The 26,863-nt window shown below is 38.6% G+C and overlaps 1 protein-coding gene across 1 annotated transcript in view; it reads right to left on the bottom strand.

Moving 5' to 3' along the window:
• Positions 1 to 1,025: 1,025 nt before the first annotated feature.
• The window catches only part of PKP2 (plakophilin 2), a 43,894-nt gene continuing 18,056 nt past the window's right edge, over positions 1,026 to 26,863 (bottom strand). The window contains 10 exon segments of the mRNA XM_062616493.1: positions 1,026 to 3,603; positions 5,145 to 5,232; positions 6,221 to 6,410; positions 7,320 to 7,473; positions 8,070 to 8,243; positions 9,042 to 9,203; positions 10,631 to 10,748; positions 18,620 to 18,797; positions 23,899 to 24,106; positions 26,580 to 26,718. Coding sequence (XP_062472477.1) covers positions 3,535 to 3,603; positions 5,145 to 5,232; positions 6,221 to 6,410; positions 7,320 to 7,473; positions 8,070 to 8,243; positions 9,042 to 9,203; positions 10,631 to 10,748; positions 18,620 to 18,797; positions 23,899 to 24,106; positions 26,580 to 26,718 — 1,480 coding nt within the window. The 3' untranslated portion in view covers positions 1,026 to 3,534.

Below are 26,863 nucleotides of genomic sequence, written 5' to 3'. Positions count from 1 at the left end.
AAGGGCTAAACATGGTAACAAGCAGACAGGCAGCCTGAGATACTCTCAGCTTTAATGAGTTGCCTTTTGAGGACCTACTGCCAGGCTAGCAGTAACCAGTGAAAGGTCTGGATTCTTGTATTGTGGTTCATGATGGTGCCACTTCATCTCACCTGCAGTTTTGTATATGCCCAGAAGGGAGGGTTGAACCTTTTTTAATGGATAGCATATTCCTACTCAAAAGACAAACCCTACAAAAAAGCCAAGTAACCCAAACCCCGTGTCAGTGCACAATATAATGTAATGTTTTACATAGATTAATTCTATTTAGCAAGGGAGAGAGAAGAAAAAGCACTAACATTTAGGCGCAATGACAGCAGAAGAAGGGCAGGAGATGAAATGAGGAAAGGAATGACTAATTCTCTGGCAATGAATTAATGTCTATGTTTACTGTTACCTACTACAACATTATCCATACTAATTAATGGTTTATACTAAAACAGTTCAGTGAAAGGTAGTTGTACTGGGCTGTGGTTAGAACATTATCTCAAGATAAGAAGACCTGGGGTCAGTTCCTCGTTCAGCCAAAAACTTTCTGGACTCTACCCACTATGTTTGAAGTCAAATCTCCTTTCTGTAAAAGAGCAAGTGGGAAGGTTATATTTCCCAAGTACAAGACTATGGTGAGGATGACTGAGTATGTTTGAGATCTCCAGTGGTAATATGGCCCATGGTAAAGTTTACTGACAAACACCAGTTTAAGAGAAGTGAAGGCTAAAGATGCGAGGTGCTCTGGTAGGCCAGCAACACTAGACAAAGAAAGCTTTAACAGATCTTGTAAATAAAAACAAGTTATTTGCAGGAGCAGTCTGATGCCACAAGAGCATTACACAGATTGCCTCCAGTAACACCCTCCTGGTTTAGAAAAGTATAAGTTTCTCTATCTAGATTTAATTTTAAAATGAATTTGCCCTTTTAAAGGAAGGGCTAAGACTTGAAAATACATTTACTGCATCCCATGAATAACAACGAAGACCAAAGACAGATTTCTGCATTAGAGAAAACACTTTATTATTTCTCTGACTAACATTCTTTGCTTTCTTTGGAGTACTGTGAAATGTTTTTGATTACATACAAGTAGGAGATCAGTCATAATAAGGTGTGTCACTGTTCCTCATTTCTGTTTATGGCTTTCAGTTGTTGCCAGGTCTAATATACTCCTTTGTGACTTTTGAACACTGCTTTGATTTTAAAGGAACACTGTCATAGAATCATAGAATTATTTAGGTTGGAAAAGACCTTTAATACCACAGAATCAATAGAAACAACCCAAAAAACGTTTGCATCCCCTTCTTAGGGACATCATGCGGGGAGATAGACATATTAAGTAGGACATTTAAAAATGCCCAGCATTGGTGTTTTGTTTCACAGAATGAAACCATTTCTAAAAGTCCCCTTTCTGATCTTTAGTCTGCCGTTCTTCATTCCCATGCTACTCCATATTCAGGGTTACTTTTCATATATTAGTTTTGCCTACTGCTAACTTTTGAGCAGTAAAAGTAGACTTGTCCAGGTTTTCTGGTGATTATTCATTCATGGCATATGCAGTATTACTTAGGTTAACAAGTTAGAAGAAAAAAACCCAGATTTTAATTGTCTGTTTTCTATCATATTTTAAAAAATTACAAAAACAATTTCCTCCACATGCGGTGCTGTAAGTTCCCTTTCTCTGTGTTGTTTTTGGACCTGGAGTATTTTGAAAATGACCTCCTAAAAAAAATTTAGTATTTTTAAAACCTTTTACTGGAATGCATTTGATTTGAGTTATTCAAAGCGAATGCGTAGGACTAACAGGCCTATGAAAATGATCTGTGATGGGAAAACAGGGTTGTTTGCTTACCTCCCCAGGACATGTTCTGTTCTGTAGGCACGTGTGGGACTTCCTAGGAACCCTGTGAGAACTATGTGCATCTACCAGCAGAATTTAGCTCCCTGATATTCAAAATATGTTTGGATAGTGCAATGTCACAATTTGCTCTCGGTTAAGTTTCTGAGCTAGACCTTTGGCCAGGAGTGTCAAAGTGAAGTGATGGTCTCCCCAGTGAGGTCCCTACTTTAAGGATTATGCATCCCTTTCTGGATAAGAACAGCTGCAATAGCTCCTGTGCCAGCAGTTCAACATGGGGGTACAGGACAGGCTCTGTCCATGCAAGAAGGCTTGTAAATACATATGCCAAAGTGTTGTCGCCATGAATGTAGCTTATTTCCCTGCTTTCAGAAGAGGAATGCCAGATCATGTCACATGATAATCCAATCCACAGAAGTTTACATATTTATATATAAATTTCCTATTGGTATAACAGACAATTAAACTACTCATTTATTAAGATAAAACTTGCTTATGGAAGGTACCAAATGCTTTTTTTTTAGTGCTTTTTTTCCCTCTCTGAGGGAAACAGACTTTAGGCGCTTTGGAATTTTTCTCCTCCTGTTACATATTCCCACATGTGCAAACACAGTCCTTCAGTTATCACACTGCACATAATTGCTGTAGGGAGGATGATGATTTCAAGTGAGAGAATGTGAAGCAGGATCAGATGAATTTCTTAAGCAGCATGAAGCCTAACCTCTTGTATGTGTGTATATATTACTTAAAAAATAAAGGCAAGACTTTACTTCCTTTACTGTATACAGATTATCAACAGAATTGTTTTGAAAATACAATTTTCTTAAAATAATCAATCACTGGCAAATAATGCTGCCACTAACTTGCAAAGAATGATGGTTCTAAGTTCAGCCCAAAGTGTCTGAAACATAGTGATAGAACACAGTGGTTCTAATCAAAAAACCTTTTCTGGACACAGTTATTAAATCCAAGAGCCATGTTAAGGAGGATAAGAGAAGCAAGGAATAAGACCTATTTAAAATCAGTTTTGTTGCTGTTGCTAATGAAATCTCAAAGGAAAGAGACTTAAGAACCAGTGATCTCTTGAATACAAGCAATACAAAAATAATCATTTTAACTTCATAGGTGCTTTTATAATTCAGGTAGTGAAACAGCTCATTGTGTATACTCACAGAATCTGGAGACTCTTATTCAGCATGCGGGAAGAAACAAAAGAGTGAAAAACTATTATCTCCTGAGCAGTGCACTTGATGCTTATCTACTGTAGAAAACTATCTGTATAAAACAGTCTGAAAAGAATTTGCTGTTAATTAGCATTTCAAACCTCTGTGTATAAATGCCTGTTAGACTAAAGACAGACATCTGAAGCTCTGACTGAATGGTGATAAACCTGGATGAAATGTCACCTCAGACATTCTGAAGAATCCATCTTTGGTTATTCTGATATTGATATATACAGTGATTACAAGGTTATTAGGATTAAAACCACAAAACAGCTATCTTCTGGTCACTCCAGTCTTATATAAAATCAGCCTCTTTTTTTTCTCTGAGATACTTCCTGGTTCATGGTGGCAACACCAACTGCGTGAAGATAGTCATGTTAACTTGACGTATGATCTCACTTGTCTCCAGTGGTGTTATGCTCTGATTCAATCTTTTAGTGAGTTGTAGGCTTTTGTGGTCCGGGTATTGATGAAATCTGCCTTCTTAAAGTCAGCCTTTGGAATGAAAGAAACAGAAAGAAACATTGGTATCTTCAGTACCAATTCTGCAAGGGAAGGTGGGTTCAGCAGCCTAAAAGCTAGATATGGAGCCATGGTGGGGGGGTCTAGGCAGAGTCTTTTGCAATCAGCAGGGACAGAACAGGAATCTCTGATAGGAGAGACAATGAATCACTGGAGTTGCTTAACTCTGTCCACTGACTGTAGCAGGAGCCTATTCTTCTAGGTCAGTCTACAGAATCCTAACTCTTAGGTGACTAATGTCAGCTGAGATTAATGCTATCTGAACAAAGACTACAGGGCAATGCCAAAATGACTCAGGGTTTTATCAGTCTTGTTTGATCAAGTGATTTCTGTCGCTTATTAGACTGACTTTTCAAAAACATCTAGCCATTTGCTTGGCCTGCAGTTTTTAGTGCCATACATGGTATCTCTAAAGGGACCCAATTTGCACAAGAACAGCAAGTAATCAGTATTTTTTGAAACTCAGATCTGACAAATGTGTCTTACAGGCATACCCACTGTATGCACCTGTGACTTCAAAAAATTTGTGTCATTAGGGATATTGCTGTACATTAAAGTCAGGAATATAGTTGAAAACAAGCAGAGACAAAAAAATCAAGTTAGAGATTATATAGGTAGGGCACCCTTTTCCCTGAAAGCAGCTTTCTGGCTTGCGGGGCAGTGTACTTGCTGAGTGTGATGCAACACTCTTAAAGGATACTACACTAAGTAACTTTTTCTGAGCAATTTTTAACAAAAAATCTACAAGCAGAAATAAGATGAGTAATAAATGCTAAAGCCTAGAGCTTTTAAAATTGAATAATTTTAGGTAGTTGGGAATTTTAGGTGTCAGAAATACTGGACAGCAAGAGAACAAGGAATGAAAACAGTTTGAAATGCAGGTTGAAGGTAGGTAGGTTGAAATTAACCCCGCTGTGTGTTGAAAAAAGCAGTCCTAGAGCTTCAACAGGAAAGACACAAGCTGGCTTGTGGGCTGACTCGTGCTGGTCATTTTTTGTTTGATTTTGACTGTGGCAGTGAACATTTGCCAACACCTTTGCCAGGTGGTAGCTTTTTATTTGAATATAACTAACACCCGGACCATACAAACATCAAGAACAAGACTGCTCTGGTTTTACAGCAGGAAGTTGCCTCGCCCTTCCTTTGCTTTTCTGGCACCTTAGCCCTGTGTGTCAGGTTGGTTCAGTCAGCGGCGGACGGACACCTACTGCACATCACTTCTCACCATCTGACACTTCTGGCAGGCAGCAGCAACATTTTTCAGAAACTTAGCCAGTGGATACAAAACCACAGTAGGAAAGAATATGAACAAAGATGAGCAAAAAATCAAGGGCACGCATTACTTGTGCAGCATTATGTACAAGTAATAGGAACACCAAATTCGGAGACCACTTGAAATCCTATCATAGGCTGTTTCTTAACAGTGCAGAAGTGCTAAGGGCCCCAGAGGACAAATAGAGGGTTCTGGGTCCGAAAGAACAGATTACATATCTTTGTTCCAACCCAGATCTTACCTTTTTGTAGGCGCTGTGAAGATCGGTATGTGACCACAAGGAGTAGAGGAGGACTGAAGCAGCCCTACTAGCCTTGCTGAACACGTTACTGCAGTTTTGAAAAAAGAATGATAAAACATTTTAAATTCCCATGTCATAATCACAGCGCATATTCAGACTTCAGCAAATGTAACCTTGTAGCATTTTTCTGCCTCTTTCCTCCTAAGTGCTGGTTTACTGCTCTTCAGGTATTCTAGCATGTTTCATGCTGTCCTGACTACTGAAAAAAAGGAAACATGACTCCCTACTTGACTAATTCTTCAAAATTTGGGAGAAATTAAGTACTTTATAGCCTTCATCTTAGAGCAGCTATCATACTAGAAATTTTCAGTTGAGGAAAATACACCTCAGCATAACAAGCATCTGAAAGGATCTTTCTAGCAGGTAAAATCTCGGGTTAGTTAGATGGGATTTAAAGTATTCAGGACTTCATGAGGGCTTCCTTTGCTGAGATGAATTTCCTCTACCATTTTGTAAAAAGGGAGGAAGACAGAATAATTATTCATATTCATAAATTTATTAATTAATACTTTTGAGTAAATATTGGTTGCATGTGTTGACATATTAAAGAATAATTACAGGAATTTCAAATTATTCTCTAAAATGCCACTTTATAAACATATTTTAAAGTACAGTTCAGTAGGTTCTGTAAAATGTATCCCTGCACTTTACTGATAAAGATTATCAGGACTATGTTACAAGGAACAGGAAAGATAGAAATTTTCTGGGGACAGATAAGATCTGCTGGTCAGTCACTGTATATATCAGACCATAGATAATGTTGTGCAGTTATCTTCCGAAGAGTTATTTAAAATGCTGGAACATGGCAAATTTAGCTGTGGACAGAACAGTTGCTATAAGAGGTTTTTTCCGTATTTCCAAATATGTGCAATTTTACTCACATCACAGTCACTTGCTTAAGCTGTCTTGTACCTTGCGATGCAGTGGTTTTATCCTCCAAGTGGCAGAGGATGCAGTTTCTTTTTTTTTCCCAGGGAAAGTAGAATGGAGAGGAGAAGGCATCTCAACCATCTTACCTGTCATTCATGCTGATAGTAATAATCTTTGGTAGGCCATCAGCACTCAGGAGAAGCCGTGCATTGTGTGAACTGCTCTGTGTCAGATTGTACAAGGTGTAGCAGATGGATGCTGTGGTTTCACAGACAATATCAGACCCCTGGACTGTCTCAGGAAGTATCGAGACCAAATCAGGCAAAACTTCTTTAGCTATGAGTTAGAAGAGAAACAAAATGCATACTTTTACTGGTGGATTCACCACTTGTAATTTTTAACACCATATGGATTATCCCTTTGAAATCAGCCCAACAACATGTTACAGTATTTGCATTAATAGGGAGTGTTCTCTAAGGATTAAACAGTGCCCAAGAGACTGTTCTGCAGAATTCTGGAGGTTAATCTCCCCCATGAACCAGCTGTATGCCTGTAATTTCCACATCTCCTCCCCTTTGGTGGGAACAAAGTAAAACAAATAATGTGACTTGATTTTATCCCATAAGCAGCAAAAAATTCAAATATACATTAAATTGAAATGAGACTACTCAGAATAGAAATGGCTTCTGATCTGAAAATAATCATAATATTTTAGAAATAAGGTCCTCTAAAAAGCCTGAGCTTTCTTCCTTGTACCACCTTCTAGTTTCCATTCTCAAAAAACTTATGCATAAAACCTGTGTGAACCGCAAGATTAAAGCTTTCTGTCTAAAAGAAGAAAATACAGTGTTTGCTTGAAGAATTACAGATGCTGTATGATTTCTTGCAAAGGATTACATAGCTGTGGCAATACAGAACTCAGGACTCACTCTCTTTTACCCTATTTTAAGCAGAAGAAAAACTCCCTCTCCAAATCTGTATAGATTTTATTTCCATTATGTATTTTTGAAAGTAACATCAATGAAAGTCTCTGATGAGGAACACAGAATTTAGCAAAAACTTGAGGTTAGAGTCTTTCTTAGTCAAAACTCTTATTTTCAGCCCTGTATAGTGACTTCAAGTATCTCCCCTAAAAATCTGCTAAACTCATGTTATCAGGTTTTTTTCACATTTCTTTTTTTAAAGAAGGAAACTTAAAGGCAAAGAACACTGAGGAAGCCCAAGAGACAATGAGTCTTTGCTCACCTATATCACTTTGAAGAGAGGTGTTGCGGGACAAGTTCCTGAGCAGTGAGACTGCTGTCTTCTTTACTGTTGGGTGGCTTACATGTAGCATAGTTCGAATACTTGGAAGGCCATTTGCCTTCTGAACAACAGTCCGGGCCACTGAAAACGGCATCTGTTATACAGCATGTGGCGATAGTGTGTCATTACCATGAATGCATAGCCTCATAAAAACCCACAGCAGGTTCTCTACATCAATTTAAGTATGTTTAAAATAGTTTAAATCCAGAGCTACATATAAGCTGCAATAGAAAAGGTAGGTTATATAAAAGAAGTTTCAAGCCCTTTCTCCCATGTCCTCTTTGGCCAGTTCATCAGACAAAAGTCATTAGTTTCCTCACCACAAAAGTGATCTATGGTTGTGTCAAAGCTTTCTTCTCCCCATGGGACTGATTATATTCCATGAAACCACTTTTGTGGTGCTTTTAACATCTATCTACTCATCCCTTGTTGTGCAATGAATTAGCAAATTCCACACATGGAGGAGTACACAGGGTGAGAAGCATCATTATTTGCCAAGCAAGAAATAGCTTCACTGCTGGTTATGACTTTCCCTTCAATATTCTTTGATTTACTTGATCATGTCTGCTAGCTGGTGACTCATCAGTGGTCATTTGAGCTCAGTGCAGTGAGCATGTTGCACTGCAGCCTTGAACAAAATGCAGTCACATTAAGAATAAGAAAACAAGAAAAAATAAAAAGCTGACTTACTGGTCCAGTGCCAGCTGTGAGGTTCTGAAGAGCTCCCAAGGATGCTTCCTGGGTATAGTTTCTGGTACTTTTTGCTATTAAGGAGAGATATATCCTAATCAGTGTGGAATGCCAGAGCGATTCAACACCTCTGGGATTGCTCTTTTCCTCAGGTAGCGGTGTGTCCTGCTGCTTCTAAACATGCAAACAGATCAAGCCTTTAGAAACACTGACCTTGTATGTCTTAATGCATCACAAACTAAACTAGCCATTTTGTAACTCTCTATGAGCAAGTTATACACAGATTTTCAAATTGTGAGCTCAGATGACAACATGTAAAATTTCAACATTTAACTATACTGGCCTCTCCATCCAAAAAGAGGAGATAGGTGCAGGGGAAGCTGCTTCTTATCTCTCAGCAAATGACCCTAGGGGCTGAGACCAAGGAGAAACAGAAATGGCCAGCTAGAATTGTACTGTGGATGGAACAGGAGAAGGCAAAATACACTCCAGCAAAACCAATAGGTGAGGAAAGGTCATAAATCCTTTTCTTTCACTTCTACCTTCCGTTAATACCTGCTTTCCTCCAAGAATGCCTTGCCACCAGAATACTTGTGATCCGTACTACATGCAAAAGAAGAGGTCCTGAAGTAGCCCAAATGCCGGCAACTCATGGAAGTGGCAAGTCACCTTGTGCTGGTTTTACTGGTGAAACTGTCACAACACCCACTTTTTGGTAGGGCACTTGCGCAATTGCCGTGCACAGTACTAGTTAGATACCATCAGAGGTGATGAAATTGAGTGGCAGTATTCCTCATCTAATGAAACAATGAATTGCTATGGGTGTTATTATAAATTTGCATTTTTGGGGCAAATAAGTGTCACATTACTAGATAACATCAATAACACATTGCTAAGCAGATTACATCCTTATTCTCCAGAAGCTGCTACAGCTGATTGACAAGATGAGATGTAACTAAACATATGCTTTACCTCTTTTACTTTTCTGCTTCGTGTTCCAAAACAGCCCGGTGTTTTATCATTGCTAGAAGTATTTCTTCTTTGCATATATATGCTCTGGGCATAACTCTCAGGGAGCTCTATCTCTAGCTGGTAGGAAAGATTGTGAAGAGTGCACACACAGTTCTCTGTGGCCTAAAACAACAAAAGAATAGAAATCTTGAAAGCTTTGGCATATGATGAAGGGACATGCATAGACTCGAGAAGAGCTTTCATTTTTGAACCTTCAGCAACTAACTGCAGCTTCTAATGGCTTGCAGAAGAGCTAGTCTTTGTGCCAGTGATCCACAAGACTGCATTTACACTCATGAATTAAACATGCCCTAGGATGTTCCTGAGCACTGAGGCCAATTGGCACACATGGCTTGTATTCAGAGCAGGGTGCATGCCTGTTGGAAATGGTCCTGGGACATTATAATTCCTGAATTGTGCCTGGGAATTGTTTGGGCTAGTGCTATTTGGCACAGACCAGAAGTGTGCGGAGGACTATTTAAGAGCTTAACAGTAAAGACGATCACGTACACACCACACTGTAGCATCAGCAAAAGGGAAATTTTATATCTTTCCTAAAGAAGAAGCTAGAATGCTTTTTTAAACTATATGTGCCTTTGTCGGCACAGCTAAGATTGGGTCTACAATTTCTCAGTGATGAGCCTAGTGGCAAATAGCTTTATTACCAGTCCCTCCTCATTTGAAAGTAAAAGGAATGAGTGGTTTTAAGACAAAATGCAGCTGGGATTTACTGGCACAAACATAATGTGCTGTGTTTTCCCTGAAGCTAATGGCACTGAATACAGGGAGATGGAGAAACTCAAGTAACTAATCCTAGAATAGAGCTATAAGTGTGCAGTAATTGCCACTAAACAGCACAAGTTATAGCAGGAACATTAGAAGTGCCTCACTTGCTGAGGCTAACCTTCTCGTGAGTGACGGCTGGTCTTCTCACCCAACTTCACCCAGCTTTAAGACAAGCACCTTGTTTAAGCAATGCTCAGGGTTTATCTGAAGGCAATGATGGGAGGACGACAATGAAAGCAACTGGCTTCTGGAGGCGTCTATGTCCTTGTAGTTACTAGCTTATGCAGCAAGTATAACTATACCTTAGAAAAATGAATCCCATTCAAAATGATGCAAGCTCCTTAATTACAGTGCCACCCAAAAGGATTTAGGTTCTTTATTTCCTAAGGGGTATATAGCACTAAGTATATACAGGAGAGTAACCAGATTAATTTTTTAAGCTTCTAGCTAGCTACCTCCCTGAGACAATTAAACTGATAGTACTGATTCTCTAGGTGTTTTCTCTGAATGCTGTGATTTTATGTAACTTTTAAAAAGAGACAGAAGTTTCTAGCTCTCTCTGGTGTTTCTGAAAATATTTTCCCAAGGCTAAGGTATGTTATTCTTTTAGATTCCAGGATATAAATACTTCAAAAAGCTTCTTACTGGACTTACACCTTTGGTGGCAGTTCTAAAAGCTCTGGAAATAAGTTTGGCAATTACATCACAACTGTTTCTGAACATTGGTTTTCCCCTAGGACAAGACCTTTCATCTCAAAGAATACCTTGTCATTAGGCTCGTGGTCTGCAATAGCTCCTTGAATATAATACACAAGAGAATCAATTAGGCCATCACATTCTCTCATCTTTTTCCTTCCTTCTGGGCCAGCAGAGCTCATGTTTCTGTACAGAAAGGAATATGTTGGTAAGCAAAGATTCATCAAAGACTTTTCTCCTCTGACAATCTTTCCTAGCTAAATTTTAAAGATACTAAAGTTAACGTTGACTGCTTCCTTTCTTCAGAGCTGTCACGAGAATCTGAGCCTTGGCTAGGTAAAACTTCCACTTCAGTGCATTTCCAGACAAAACCAAATGCTCCAGAAAAACAAACTGTTGTGTTTGGAGGGATAATGGGAGACCTGAGTCACATCTTCATCTCAGAGTTGAATTAATTCTTTTTAAACCAAACTGGACTTCTGTGTGTGTGTCTGTATGTGTGTGTGTGTTATTCCATTTTTAATTATATTTTTAATATATAAGACAGTAGCTATGTCAAAATATCAGAGGAAAGTTACCTGTAAAAATATCTGTAAGACACAAATGTCCTTTATTATTCACCTCCATCAAACCAGCTTGTCATCCAAGATGCCCCATCAAGAGACACACATTCTGAGAGCTCTAGCAACATTTGGAAATTAACATATCAAGACAACTGAAGTCAGTTATGGGGCTAAATTTACATGTGCTTGTGGAAATGGTCTGAGGAGTGCTAGTGGGCAAGAAGGGAAGCCAATCAGCTGAGCCAGTAGGTCAGAGCAGCAGCCTGGCCCCACTGCTGGGTGAGAGGCTGAGGAGATGAATCACGATGTGGCTGCCATCACTGCCAGGCCAGCAGCGTGAGATAAGGAAGAGTTAAAAATACACTGTGCTCAGCTGATTCCCAGCTTCCCAGAGAAGCTGCTGGCATCTAAGCAGAAAATTGCTGAAGCCACTAGAAGCTGCTCAGTCAAAGAGAAAAATGCCAGAGAAATGCCTTCTGCAGATGCCTTCGGCTGTTCTACCACAGTGGCTCAGACATGGCTCTGCATGCTTCCTGCTTCCTTCAGACCCAAAGGAAGCCACTATTTGCCTGGCTTTCAAGTAACATTTCCTGTGTTTTGCAGTAACCCAGCTATGACTTGAAAATGAATTATGAAAATGATTTTAAAACTCTTGAAAAGCCAAACACATACTAGCTGCTTCAAGTTTGGCTCTAAATAAGCTACTGATTACCAGGGAGGTAACAACACTTACAATTTTGGGGTGTAATTATTTTTACAACTGAACAAACTCTGAATTATGGAATGCTGGAATTATAAACCTAGGCCTCATTATTTTGGACTCCTACAGCTCTGCTGGCCAAAAGGCTGTATGCAGTATCACATTCCAGCTTCTTTATTTGAAGTAGCATTAAATATAACCCAATCTTAGCATCCATCACAAACAGAGAGGGACATGTTCCTTTAGGTAGTTTCAGGGTGTTTATTTTGCATGCTTACTTTACCCGCTAGAAATGATAATGGTTTAAAATTTTATTAATGACCAAGCCAGTAAGTTACAGCATTAAACTTTCCTGTGGCTTGTGACTGTAAAATTAATGTAGTGGTTTACATACTGGCAATGTATTTCTGTTTTTATTTTCCCCTGGGAAGTACACATTCAAATTAAATATTAATGCATCATAATTGTAGTTTTACTTTAGGTCATGCTCTTTACAATATCTCTATTTACAAGTTCATTTATTCTTCCATGGAATTATGTATCACAGAATCAATATTCAGATTCCTCAATATTGTCTACTATAGATATCACATTGGAATTTAATTTTACCTTTTTTATGTCACATTTGAGGCATGTCACACTTTCATATGTTTATGGTTCTGCTGACAGAAATGTACATGCTACAGCCCTTCTAGTCCATAGCAAAAATAGCTTCTAAAGCACACAGACTAAAAATACTATTAAAAGATAAGTGTGGAATTTCTCTTGCCAAAGACACTTCAGCTGATCCAGTATTTCATTTTGTCACAGTACATTATTCTAAAAATCCCTGAATTTATGACAACTATGATCATACTGAGTGGCTGTGCAAGGAGAGGCCATCACCTCTGGCCTTGCTGTCTTGCATGAATATGGTGGGGCACCTGAGGAGTATCACAGAAATGTAATTATTTCTTTTTTTAAGTGTTTTTTGTTTGTTTCGTTTTTTTTTTTTTTTTTTGTAACAATGGCAACATTTTGCTTAGAAAGTTGCAAAACTGACCACTAAATCTTGGCTTCCTAAGATTTGAGGCTCTTAACAATTGGAATGCCCCCCTCTGAGCTCAGGAGTTGGACTCTTGTAGTGAAGCTCCTGGAGGCCTTTAAAATCTTAGTGCTTGGGCAATGGCCATGGTTGGGCTGGCTCAGTAATGTGGGTTGTGGCAAATCTCATGGCGAGACTTCATGGCTACCTAGGAAACATCAAGCCTGCTGTGCAAGTTTGTTTTGCTTGCATTCCATCAGAAGTACACTGGGAAAAGTAGATCAGCTGGAGTCAAAATCAAGATTCTTATCACAGAAGAATTCTTTTGCTACCCAATTTCTGATAACTCTACTCTGTATTGGTGTTAAATGGTTGGGAGAATGCAGCATGGGAAGACCACAGCCTTAGGGATATTGCTGCTTGTAGAGATGTTCTTCTTTGAATGACTCAGAACTTAAACTTTGGTGTCATCTATTACAAATCTCAGATTTCCAGCATGCTTATACATGGTAATCCTGGTGATGTGCCAAACTATATCACATGCTAATGTGGATGCACCATATCTATCTACATGCATCATTTATCTCATCCTGTGTTTGCTGCTTCTGTTCTTGCTTGTGCACATGCACAGTGTAAATGTATCTGTAACCGAAACAGCTGTTTGCCCATGTTGCTGTGACATTTGTGGAGGATCATCTAATTTCCTATTGGGAAATATTGTTTTGCTTCAGAGATGTGAAGTAAATACAAAGAAATGTAACACTGTAAAATCAAGTGTGATTTTGAAAGAAACAATGCTAATGTATGTTCAGTTAGACTGCAAATGGCACCAAATGAAAGGGGTACTCCCTTGTAGCCAGCACTGAGTTACATACTAGCTGACTACTTTGCAAAAGGTTTTTGCAATGCTGTGAATGATCCATGTGACTAATAAGAAGGGGGCTCTTGCCCTTGGGACTCACTCTGCTAAAACTGGTTAATTTGAATTTAACTCAATTATGTGGTAACAATTTCTTGAAGTAGTTTGGGAAATCCTATTCCCTTCATACCTCACATAGTTCAAAATTGTGACAAGGAGGGAAAGGTATCTGGGATCTACTTAGTAACTACAGGCTCCAGGCTGCAAGCTGCTTGCTGGAAATAAAATTCCTTTCAGGAACTGTGGGAACAGATAAACTGAAGAGGAGGCAAGAAAAGATAAGAATGGATGGAAATAAAGGAATGGCAATGCTACTCAAGAGGCCTTGGTTCAAAGACTGCTTATCATCAGTCATTTGTTTTATGTTCTCTTTTAGAAGCTTCCATTATGAAACTGAGCTGCCATTACGCTTTTCAAATGCTCTCACCAACATATGATGGCTTTACTTCTCTCCAGAACAAATGTGAATTTATGTTTATGCAGCCTCCTGGTCTGAGATGCAATAATATTGCTTACTTCAACTAAATCTTTTCACTGTCCTTGTCGGTCACTGTGTAATTCACAAAGAGCTTAGAAGGGAACTGGGACAGACAAAGCATGCAACTAATAATGAAAAGGAAGTGTTACTACTATTTTACCAGTTGGGGAACCAGGAACAGAGGTATCTCTAGACATAGGTGTCTACAAAATTTTGAAGAATTAGGATACATAGGGCTACAGGATGCTTCAGTTACAGAGCAGTTAAAAGGAGCACTCTAATGAAACACAGCAGTTGTGATTACTAGCTCCAACATTTAAATGCAATACTTTGCAGGAAGAAATGTGACCACTAAACATAAATTTTGAGAAGTCTGTTATTGCAGAACTTTGGATACAGGTATTTACAGGTAAAAATGGAACAAGATCATTACCAGTTTTCAAGGTACAGACAGGCTTCTACTATGACTTCCTTTTAATCAAAGGAAGAGTCATGTCAGAAATTCAGTTATGTACAAAAATGATATTCAAACCCATATATTCTGCATACTGTTGGCATCTTACCCTTTCAGACTCAGAGAAGGCATATGGAGGAGGAAGCTAAGTATCTTCAAGATTTCTACCCATTTTTATTGGAACTGGAGACAGAACTGATATGTGTAGGTCTTTCAAGACAAGAAAAAGTGTCTTTGCCTTTAAAATCCAGCAAGACTTGTCTGCAAAAGTCTGCAACACTTTTCTAGATAGTTTAATACACCAACTTTACTTGTTCAGCTTGTTTTCAAGCAATGAGTGAAATCTTTTGATTTGGCTTACTCTTCCTGTTCAGGATACAGTGCTTTTTATCATATTTCAGGACTGAAGAACACCATTACTTATTCTAACTGCTAATGCAGAATATGTGGTGTACACAGCTTCTTTTTATTATGTTAAGTTTTGTGACCTCCAATTTCTGTAAGTCCGTCTCAGAAGCAAAGCTTTAAGACAAATCACAGACCTAGAGAACGGGATTAACAAATCCTTCTAACGTCAGACTTTCTTATCAGTGACTGCATATACAGGCTGCTGAGATTCAGGACTCCACAATACTTCTGGCAGTAACTGGCTAGCAGAACGGGGAGTGTTCTGGTCATTCCTTCATTCCAGTGTGTTAGTATCTGGAATATTATCTGCCAGATGTGGATTCTCTTCTCCTCCTGAAATTCTGTAAGGAGGATGAAGAGAGCTTTAATTTATTAGTTGACAGCTGTGTGGCACAGAGCAGATGCCTATGCCAGACGATAGTGTTAGATTTGAACAGTGGGTGTCCTTTTCAGTCAAGAGGTGCATGTAAATTTCTGAAAAGAAGTTTTGGCATTTTCCTATAACTAGGTAATGTACTATGCATAATGTATTGCACTTCAAAGCACTATTTTTACCCTGTAATAGAAGCTGCAGGCTATAGACTATATCAACATGCACAACAAACATGTTAGTATTACAAAAGGGAATACTAATTACAGATTTATATTCTGGCAAAAATATATACCCTTTAAACGTCTTCATTAGTAACATCATTCCCTCAGTGCATAGTATTTTTTAATTTGTGGTGTAGCACACATTACTTTGCAGTGTGCTGCTCTTTTAGTTTTCCACTTTTCTTTCTGCAGGGATTTTTTAATTATTTTTTTAAATTAATACTTATGGAAGGAATACTTTTAGTGACCTAATTTGGGAGGCATGTCAATTTCAAATAAAGAGACACAAACTGATTCATCTTAAAAATCTCAGATATTTGGTCTGTACAAACATGTTAAGCCTCACTAAAAACTATTCTCTGCTAGAAAGGATGTTGGCAATCCTGCATATCAACCCTACCTGTGTATTTTCAAGCCCTTCTTGTTCTAATTATAATTTTCAGTGTCCAAGCTCTTAAAAATAATTACTAGGATATGGACATCATATTTTTAAAATAGGTAATGTAACCTTCAGCATCTAGGTAACTCGCTGACTTTCTGTACAGAGTAAGGTACATTCAGAATCTACTTTAATTTAAAACAACTTGCCTACTGTTACACCTTATTCGTCACGTATAAAGTCATGTCAAGTTGCTCCATTAAGCTCAGAGAGAGTCATACCATGCTAAAACTGGGAATAATGCTGTGCCCTCTTTGACTGACTCATAGAGAAGAGATGGTTCCAGAGTTCAAACGCAGCAGAGGATCAGGTAATGCCACTGCAGAACAGCACACCTAACAGCCAGACTCATTTCTTTACAAATGCAGCTTGGACTAACTAATATGAAATAAGACAGCCCACTTCATTTCATGGACAACACCACTAGTGTTTTCTAGAGAGATTTTATTATGGGTAGTTAATGTTTCTCAGTATTTGCTTTTGAGCCATCAGAGTAAATAAAAGTTAATTATTACTTACAGATGAAGTTAACTAGTAGTTAGTGGGCTGATAGGAGTTCCTGCAGAAAAAAAGTGCTTTATTGTTGGGTATTGTTGAGCAGCTAACAATTCATTTGTCTTCTGAAACCATATGACTCAGATTCAGAGCCAATTACACAGTCAAAATTCACGCAGTACAGGTAAAACTACTCTGCTATAGGACATGTTAACGAAGCAGGTACATGTAAGGCAGAACTGGGCAGCTTCCCAGACTCTATATTTCAAACTTAATTCCTTATACTTTACTAAGAGGAGCTTAAAACTCAGGCTATGCCTTTGCACTTATGTATTACTCATTAATTATTTCAAACTATGTCCATTCATGCATTTTTTTAATGTGCAAACTAGACATGCATCTCTCACACATATTTGTATTTACTTAAAGTGCAATGACTTTGAACTCACAAAGGGCCACATTTTATGTGTTATTAAAATAACACTTATTTTTAAAGGTGTTTTTATTAAAGATGCATTTTTTATACTTCAGACAATTAGGGGTGTGTTTACTAAGGCCTTTGGTGTTTCTTTATAGTAGCTGCTCTGTTCATGAGGCTATTAGCTGATTGCAGAAGTAAATACACATCCATAAATCTATTATTCCACCCATGGCTGCAAACTGTCCTCAATTCACTTGAACTTGTGCAAAAAGTTGGGCAGGGCTTACTACAGAAATCAAAAATGTCTTTTTCCTAATTTAGGTTAAGTAATTTTCTAATCAGTTTAGCTATAGATTATGATACATCAAAGTAGGCATCTTGGGCAGCAGCTGAAAACTGAACACTTCTATGTGCTTGTAGGTACCATGTCCGCTTTCCAAGTAATCAATCTAGATGAGAAGCAGTTATGGCTTTCAATACAATCATAAATCTGTTCTGCCAATCAGAATTATAGACACGTACTCAAGCTATGGTGAAGAGTCTTAATTATTTTAAACTTGTAGAGTAAGCATAGTTTTATGTGACTCCAATGGATAGTTGCTTCTTATGTTTCATAAATTCTAGAAATCAAAAGTAGGAACTGTTTATGAAAAAGTTATTAACAAAGAGGTTATAAGTGATAATTAAATGGGTCAAAGAACTTCACATCCTATGAAAGTGCCAATGTTGTATTGTATCAGCAGATCACACAACTATAGATGTAGGCTTTAAAGGTCACCATGCTATACATCCACTAGAGCACTGGTCTCCCCAACGAGTGCATAAGACAGTTCATTGGGGTGCTGAAGGAAATATTTTTGTCCCATTAATTAATAAAATTCAAAAAGTAAACCAGTAATTATTTAATCTTTATAACATCTTTTTTAGTTTCTATGTATGTTTTTTAATGCACACAATATATTAGCACAGCAGTACCTGATAAAAACTATAAATAAATAACTGTACATATACTGAGGGAGTGTTCTCAAAAGGTTTTTATTGACAGGGGTGTATGATCAAAAAGGTTTGGACACCATGGCACTAGAGTCTTAAAATAACTTTCAAAGGCTCACATAGTCTTAAAGTTTCTGCTAGCTTTTCTCCAGTGCTACTTTGTAATACCACTCCTACAACCATTTATAAAAGCTTTGGTTTTACTACTATCATTATCAGTCAGGGGCTAGTACTATACATCATACTAACAACTGTTATTCTGTGAAGGATCTCTGACTTCAATGCAGCTATGCTCCAACCAGGCCTCTGATTACTATCGTCTGTTATGGGTATTTTTAGTCTGTGGAGTACCCATCAAATTAATACATCAGAGCCTTATAAAGAAAGCTGTTTCCATTGAATTGAGCAGTAATTCTTCTGGGTCTGATACATATGAGGCATTTCAAAATATGATCTGTGTGCAGACTTTTCTCTTGGAGCCATCAAAGTTCAAAGCAAGCAAGAAAGTAAGTATGCAGGCCTGTTTTAGCATCACTATTGTTTTGGGTACCTGTAGACTGAGTGCTTACCTCAAGCATCCTGTGGCATTGTAGAAGATATCGGGGTCAGGTAAAACACTTGATTTTGGGTAATCTCTATCCGGCCAGCCTGAGTAAGGGATGAGAACAGCTTCTGTCAGTGTCTGAAGGGCTTCTCTAATCAACAGGTGCTTCAGCTGGTCATTGGAGGACAAATTCCACAACAAACCTGCAATATCCAAAATAAAATCAGAGTGGCAAAAAGACTCCCCCACAGTTTGAAAGACCTAATCTCAAACTCCTTGAAGTTAATTAGTGAAGGACCCTGCCTGGCATTTCATAACCTGAAGAAGAGCAGAAGGGGGTGATAAGATTTTACCAGCCCTGATCTGAGGACATGGAAATGGGACAGAAAAAGGTGCACAATTATCCATGTAATTAAAGCCAGATCTTTATATAGTCAGTCTAATGCCTTCCCAAGCTGCGCAGTTTCCCGTGGCTCTGCATGTGAATTGCCCATCTGTAGCAATCATCTTCTCTGTTACTGAAATAATGCAAGTTAAACAGAGCTAACCACACCAGTGATCATTCTCTACACTTCCAGGGAGGAATTCATCCTTTCTGGACGCCTGGCAGAACTAGTTTCACTTCTAAGTACCAAGTAAAGACCAATGAGAGGGAGAATAAACTCGCATGCAAAAGGGATAGATGGGAGGTACAAAGAATGACTTTATAGGTCTTTGGAAAACTGCTGGAAGACAGATGAGAACTTTCTCTAACACTTGACAGCAAAATTCCTTATAGGGGGGAGAGATTTTGAAACAGTGGTTGGTCATTGCTGTCCAGACATTTGTCACTAAACAAATCATTAAGTAACACACCTTGCCTACTCACAATCTCCAAACACGAAAACAACTGATTAACTCTGCTTATGTTGTATTCCAACAGGTGAAAATTCCTTTTGAAGTACTCTTCCCCTAGAAAAAGACATGTATTTCTGCTTTTCACTACAAAGGCATTCATTGTTTTCCCCATCTTGCTGCTCTAAGTTTCACAGTCATCCTCCTCTGAACACTGGCAGAGTATTAGTGAACGTTCCTTTCATCAGTTCACAACAAAAAAATGTTTCTTTTGTATCTCCTTACACTTTGAGTTTAATTTCAGCTATTGTAAGCAATAATAAAATGAAAACAAAAGCCAGCCAGACCCATTCCTTCTTCTGGGATTGGCTCTTCAACCTCTGAAACAGGGGATAAAAGGAAGTATGTATTTTCCTGAAGGATAAATAAGGCTTACAGGAAATCACACATGCAGTCCAAAGGGCACTGCTAAGAGAAGCAGGTTAAGGCAGAATGGCACAAAAGCAAGGGCACAAGGACTGAACATTATAGGAACAAGTGCATTTTGAATTATCAACAGATACCTAGAATAGAACCATCAGAAAACATGAGATGTTGCTCACACTGTAAATTTTATACCAAAAATCCTTCCTTCACCCACAGGCACTGCCTCACTAGGCTCAGAAGGATTCTCTCCATGGCGTTCTGGGTGTGGATGAATTTGTTCACATTAGAAAATGTCTTTAGGAGCGGGCTCTTTCCTTGCAGCTATGCTGTAATGTATTCATAGGGGTGTAGTTTTCCCTTAGATCGTTAATTTGGGAAAATGGGTGTGGTCTCCTTTTAAATGTATATTCCCTTTGATGACACTTCAGTTTGTGCTGTAATCTTCCCTGCAGGAAAAAATTTCTTTCATTTCTTAGATTTATGCTGCATGATAACAAGATCAAGAGGTTAGGTACTCCCTGGAGGCTCATCTGGCTTATCTTCAAAAGCTAATATTTTTTTGGTTTTGGTTGGGGTTTTTTTGTGTTTTTTTTTCTACACTCATTTTACTTTCCATTCCTCAGTATACTCTCCAAATACTACAGGATGCCATTCCTGTCTTGGCTCCTGCATTGTCTCCAAGTGACATCCTTTCCTGCTATTTGGCAGTAAACTCATTCCTTTCCTAAGGGATTTGCAAGAAGTTTGTTTCTATGTCAAACAAAGAACAGAGCCTGTGGTTCCTTGACTTTACTTGTATTAATGATTTTATGAAGCCAGCAAATTCAGCCAATGTGATCTTGAGATCTCATCCTCGCTAAGAAGAGGTGAGATGAGCACGTAAATGGCAGAGAGAAACTGGGCAGCTATTTTCTGCACAGAACCATTAGGTAAACTGGTCCATGGCAGCTTTCAAACCATCATCATACACTCAAAGCCATTGTGGTGAGAGTACTGGTTTTGTGCTTATTGTGTGCTCTCCTAGGATGTACAGACTGTGAGACAGGACATTGCACTTGTTATCTCTGTATACTTTTATTGCTTTCAGTCTTTTCACAGGATGATACAAAGCACTGTATGACTATGCTCAGACTGTATTCCTCATCCTAGGTCTTGAAGAAAATACAGGCCATCAAATTATTATTTGGGAATACACAATATTATACTGTTTAACATTAGGCAAGTGTTTGGATCAACACTACTGGTACTAATAAGTCTTAAAGATAAACTTCTAAGGCTGAGAGGTACTTCTATGAACAAGTATTAGATCAGATTTCTGACAGGTAATGAAGTACAGTATGAGAAAACTGTCTCACAGTTTTAACTTCCTTCTCCCCACCACTTCCTTATCTTTGTGTATTTTGGTCAGGTGGAGTGCTTTGGTACCATGCTTCCTACATACCAGTACAAAGAACTTTCCTCTGCTGAGCTTAGACATCTTTTTAAGGAGTATCACATGCTTTCAATTCTTGGCCAGGAGTCTTTCATCAGAGTTCAGTGTGGTATTATCAGGTATCACAACTATGCTACTAATCTCTTATGGGGGAAGACGTTCAGTAAATTATCATATCACACATTTGTAAGTCTCTAATTTACATTCAAAGCAGGCTAGCAATAAGTATGATGTTGAAATTTTGTCAAATGGGCTTTTCAAGCTGACCTGGTGGAAGTGCAAAGGTTCGGCATTAACCTTTTCTTGGAACTTGGAACAACACTACACTGTGACTGCATGCATAGCTGTGGTGTTTCAGTAGTCCTGTAGGAGGCCAAAAGCAATGAAAGAGGAGAAACAAAACTTGTAGGTAAGCCATCAGTCAGACAGGAAAACTGTTGCTCAGCAGGGATTATCCATTTTCATAGAAAGGTACTCAGAGGTTTGCAGCGTGCTTGGAAAAGCTTTGTGTTGCAGCCCGTCTTGGGCTACACAGTCAATTGGTACAAATGACTGTGTAGTAATTCCAGTGTTCCCTAGATATCACTGTACATGCCAAGATCATCTGGAAGCACTGAACTTATTAACGATACGCTTAACAGTGACCGTCTACCTCCTGTCTGCAGCTCACTCCTTGCCTGCCTTTGAAGGTTGGCAAGTGGCCTGGGAAAGAAAGAGGCTGGAAGGAAAATTAATATTCTCTTGAAATTCATTCATTCAGGCTGCCCTTTGCCCTCTAGGCTACTTGCAACTTGCTAGGGAGCTGAAAGAATTGCTCAAGTGTCGACAAAAGAATGTCCTGGTGCCATATTCACCAAGGGACCCTCCTGACCCACCATCAAGTGTTCTTCCTCCTCACTGCACACTTGATCTTGAACAAAGCAAGAAATGCTTTTCCCTTGGTGTAATTTTAAGGCCCTCCTTTGCAACTGATAAGCATGAAAGTATATAAAAATATTTTGCTCTGTGCAAACTGCAACATTCTGCTCGATATTGCTTAAATATTTTAAGAGTCTTGCCTGTTTCATAAGTAAATCTGCATGTTCAGTGACAGCAGTAATTGTAGAAAGAAGGCAGTCCTTCGTCCTTTTTCACACTGGTGAAGGGGAAGACAGTAATATTCACAATATCCATATGAGTTATTCTTGACAAACAGTCAAAGCTTTTGTCAGAAATAATGAAATTGCTATCATGACAACAGCATTAGCTTTCTGGCTCCTGTACCACCAATTTCACTGCCTCCCTCACTGGTGTGTAACAGCACAGAGACAACACACTATTGAATAAGTTACTAAGTGACCCAATTTTGCATCTGATGAATCTGAAAAGCTTTAAAACATTTTAATGTTGCAAAGCAGTTCAACTGAACCAAAACAGCCAACAATACAAAGCTTTGTTCTCCAGCTTAGGGAGCACAGTATTTCAAATACTTGAAAGAATGCAGAATTACAGAAGGTCTCAACATGCCTTTGCTTCAAGGCAAGGCTGCTTGACACCCTCTATATCTTTTCAAACACAGTTATCTTAATAGCTCATGTTTCTGGTATCTTTAAAGATCACTTGAAATAAATCCCCATTAATTTATTCACAGTGTTTTCTTCCATTCATAAGTCTGCTCTTCCTCTGCATGCTAATTAGAATGAATGTGGGTCACAAGCAGCTGAATTCCTAGAGACACGTCATGGTCAAGCAGGGGTGCAGGGATTTCTTCACTGGCTGCTGCAAAGCTAACCAGGCAGTAGTCACACATCACTTTGTCAGTAGTGGTGGGTATTTCCTCTCACCATTCCTTCTGCTACATTGATGTAAACAAGAGGTGCAATATTGGGGTTCTGATGCGAAGGGCTCCTTTAAAATTGCAAGGGGCTCTACTAATTTTTAACAGTTCTTCCCCTGTTAGGGCATGGGAAATAAAAGGATGAGAATGTTAGCCCTGCAAAAACTGAATCCAGAATGCATGTCAGTCCACTGATGGTGCTATTTTGATCTTTACAGCCAAGTGGATGTCCTGCAGAAATCCTCTCCCCTGTGTGCAGAAAGAAAGCATTCAAAGCTTTCTCCTTGTCACTAATCTGAGAAGACAGGCTTGGGTGTAAATAGCTAGGCAGGAAGGAGCTCAGAGTAAAAATTTGGGTCAGTAGAGTTTGTGGGGAGTAGGGCAACCACATTCTATCCACAGCACCTGACAGTTCTGGGGGAGTGTCTTTGGCAAGGAACCCCCCAGTATGCACTGGCAGCATAGTGTCAAAAAGTGAGGGCGGAGATGCTGCCTGAAAAGCGGCATTAATTATGGTCCCATTATTGGGACTGCTCCAATCACTGATGAGTAAAAAGGTTTTACAGAATTTGCTATTTGGGCCTCACTTTCTTTTATGGAATATCTAGGACTTTGAGGTTCCTGCAAAGAGACAGATTGAAGTCGTTTCTGAAGAAGCTTTAAGAGGGGAAGTTGCAGTTCCTAGTCTCTTCTTACTGTCCTGAATAAGGACCTCGAAATTTCACCCTAAGAGAAAAGCTTAGAATAGGTGACAATGTTCTTGTATTTGGTCACTTGACTGCACAGAAAACATTACCTGTTATTTGCTTTTTAGTCTCTACATCCCTGGTATTTCGGAGTAGGCGCAGCAAGAGTGGGATCCCTTTCTGCTCTGACACTTCCAGTTTGTTGTCATTGTCCTCAAATACCAAGTTTCTCAATGCACCACATGCTGCCCGCTGAATGTCCTCATTCTGAACATCAAGAAGCTGTAAAAGTTTGGGGATACCACCAAGTGAGAAAACCTGCGAGGAAAACAAAACACAGAAGAGAATAATTAGATACTGTAAATTACAAACTCCACCTTCCCCCCAGCAAACCTTTAAATAGTCATAGGGACTTTTCTTCATTTGCTCCTTTTTGAAAGACTAGAAGCACAGATCATTAATCATTTGGACATGACTGTTAACTTCTGGGCTTTCATATGACTCATAGTTAAAATCCACAACTAAGGGAGGCATCGTATTTTTATAGTTAATGTAAGAGAATGAAACTAAATCTCTTCCAGCTTTGCTAAAGATTTGTACTCTCTGACAAGGCATTTAATTGCTCTGTATTTTAACTTCCATGTTGGTGAAATGGATATTTGAGATTTAAATCTGGAACATTTATAAAGTGCTTTGAAATTTCTGGGTGTGAAATGTTCCTGATGTGCCAAGTTTGGTTTGAGTTCTTTTTCTCTCAGCAGCTAGCCTGTTGGAAAGACAGCATTTTAACTTTGTAAACTTCAGTGCATTTATTGAAAGTGGATTAAATAAATAGCAATTGCACATAATGCTTCTTATCTGTATCATACTGAGAAAAAAATAATAAACTAGTAAACTTCAAAATGCAGACCATTAAATATTGTAAACTAGTCAGCTACTGAGCCACCTACATTTAACAAAGACTACTCTTCAATGACTAATTCTTTAGAAAATGAGGTTTTGGCCTGAAATGCATAAAGAATTAAGAAGGTGCTATTTTCAGCAGCTGTGCGGAAACAAATAGTTTCCAAGTTCTACATGTTGTGGCAAATGATGAATCCATATGAGCTGTGATGTGGCATAAGCAAGCCTTGGCTCATTTAGGACTGAGTTTACTATGGAAAATACATTACATTCATGTACAAATGAGGACGGTTTCTTCCAGCATCTCAAAATGCCATATGCTTTTATGGACAAAATCATCCCTGTGTAGAATCAACAGCGTGTGAAACACTTAGGAATCTGATACAACTGGTTTGAATAGTCCAGAGTTTAATGATAAAAAGAATTCAATACAGCTGACAGGTGCTGGCAACATGAAGAAATGAAACGGAACAAAGCCTTTTGCCCTTCATGCCCTGGTAAGCCACACTGCCTGTCTACCTTTCCTCTGATACACTTGTACAAAAGGCACAGTTTCTTGCTACTGTACTGCTGACCTGATTTCCCCTGCATTCGTTCAGCTATCATCTAGATGCTAGTAGAATGAAATACAGAAATATATATCTTGAGGTAAGCGGAGCATAGAGCATGCTGAAGGCACATTGACCTATTTTATTTCAGTAGATAAGCCCTTTTGACACCAATACCATAGATGGTTGGTTTTTTAAAACATTTATGCAGCCTTTCTGTTGGTAATTTTAAGGGATTTATAGCTCTTGTAAAAGAAGTGGTGCTATTTTGACCTAATGTGCAGAGGAGAACTTACAAAAGCTATTGAACCATCATTCTAAATTTTCGTTGGTAGACAAAATTGACTAAAATACTGTAAGACCACAAGTTCACAAGATAAAGAAAAGCCACTAGACCCAAGGACTATCAAGTATTGTGAACAACGCATCAGGAGACAAAGAAAAGAAATGCAGGCTGAAAGGCTAAAAAAGAGAGAAAAGATTGTCAGTGCGAACAAGTTTGCTGGGCACCAAACAGAAAAACTCAGCTAGGATATGTGGGATAGACAGGAAAACAATTTGAACTCTTACTTATCCACTTGTTTGTCTAGGAAGCTGCCTGGAAGAAGTTTGAATAATAAACCACCTTAAATAAATAAACACCTTAAAACATTTGATTTTGAAGCTCTGTTCTCAGATTGACTGCTAATTGCACTGGTGTTTTTTACAAAACAGACTTTGCTCTACCAGGAAGCAAGCTAAAAGGACAGTGATGTCTGGCTGTCACTGAACTGGACTGCACTGAACTGTTGAAATAAACAATCACCTTACACATTAATGTACAGAACTGTTCAGCAAGAGAACCATAACAGTGGTTGAAATTATGTTTAAAAAAAGAAAGAAGATAATAATTTTAATACACCCCTTCAAAAACATAACAAAGACTTAACAAATTCAAAGACTTAACAAATTTGCTTAATCCAAAAAACATATTAATACAGTCGTGCAGTCCCAGTAAACCCTGAACCTTGGATAAATTTGCACTGTACTCCCAGAGTTTTATTTTCTGAGAGCTGGTAAATAAAGATCTGTAGTTACAGATGGTTTGGGTGAATCCTTACCCTACATTTCAATCACAAAATGCTGAAGACCAAATTTTTGCTAGCATAAACCAGTGCCATTCCACAAATTTTACAGAATCTGCAGCAAAAAGCATCAGCATATTTTAGGGAAAGTATTCAACATCAGTATACTACAAGGTTTCTTGGACTGTCCTTTTTCATGTTGGCACACAGTAGCCATACAATATAGAAAGTTATTTGCTTTACCTGACTGTAACCAGCATAAAAATAATTACTTACTTTTCTTCTGGCATCTGCTTTCTGGAAGCATTCATGCTGTATGAAAGTAACTGCAGCAAGAATCCTAGGTGTGGACTGTGTATTTTCACTCTTCAGTATGCTCACTGCACGCTCCAGAGTCATCTCCCCTTCTGGGCTCCTTGAAAGCATAGACAGAGGATATATAGTGAAGCAAGACTGCCAAAAAATCACCATTTAACCTGTGAAATTTCTTGTAATGCCAGGATTTTCAAAAGTTTCAAGTAACTTTATAATTAAACTTGGCTACAGATGTTAAGGGTAAC

Source organism: Pezoporus occidentalis, unplaced genomic scaffold, assembly GCF_034315485.1.
Source record: "Pezoporus occidentalis ecotype Australia unplaced genomic scaffold, CSIRO_AGI_Poc_V1 ctg19, whole genome shotgun sequence".
Lineage (NCBI taxonomy): Eukaryota > Metazoa > Chordata > Aves > Psittaciformes > Psittacidae > Pezoporus > Pezoporus occidentalis.
This window is presented reverse-complemented; position numbering and strand designations above follow the sequence as displayed.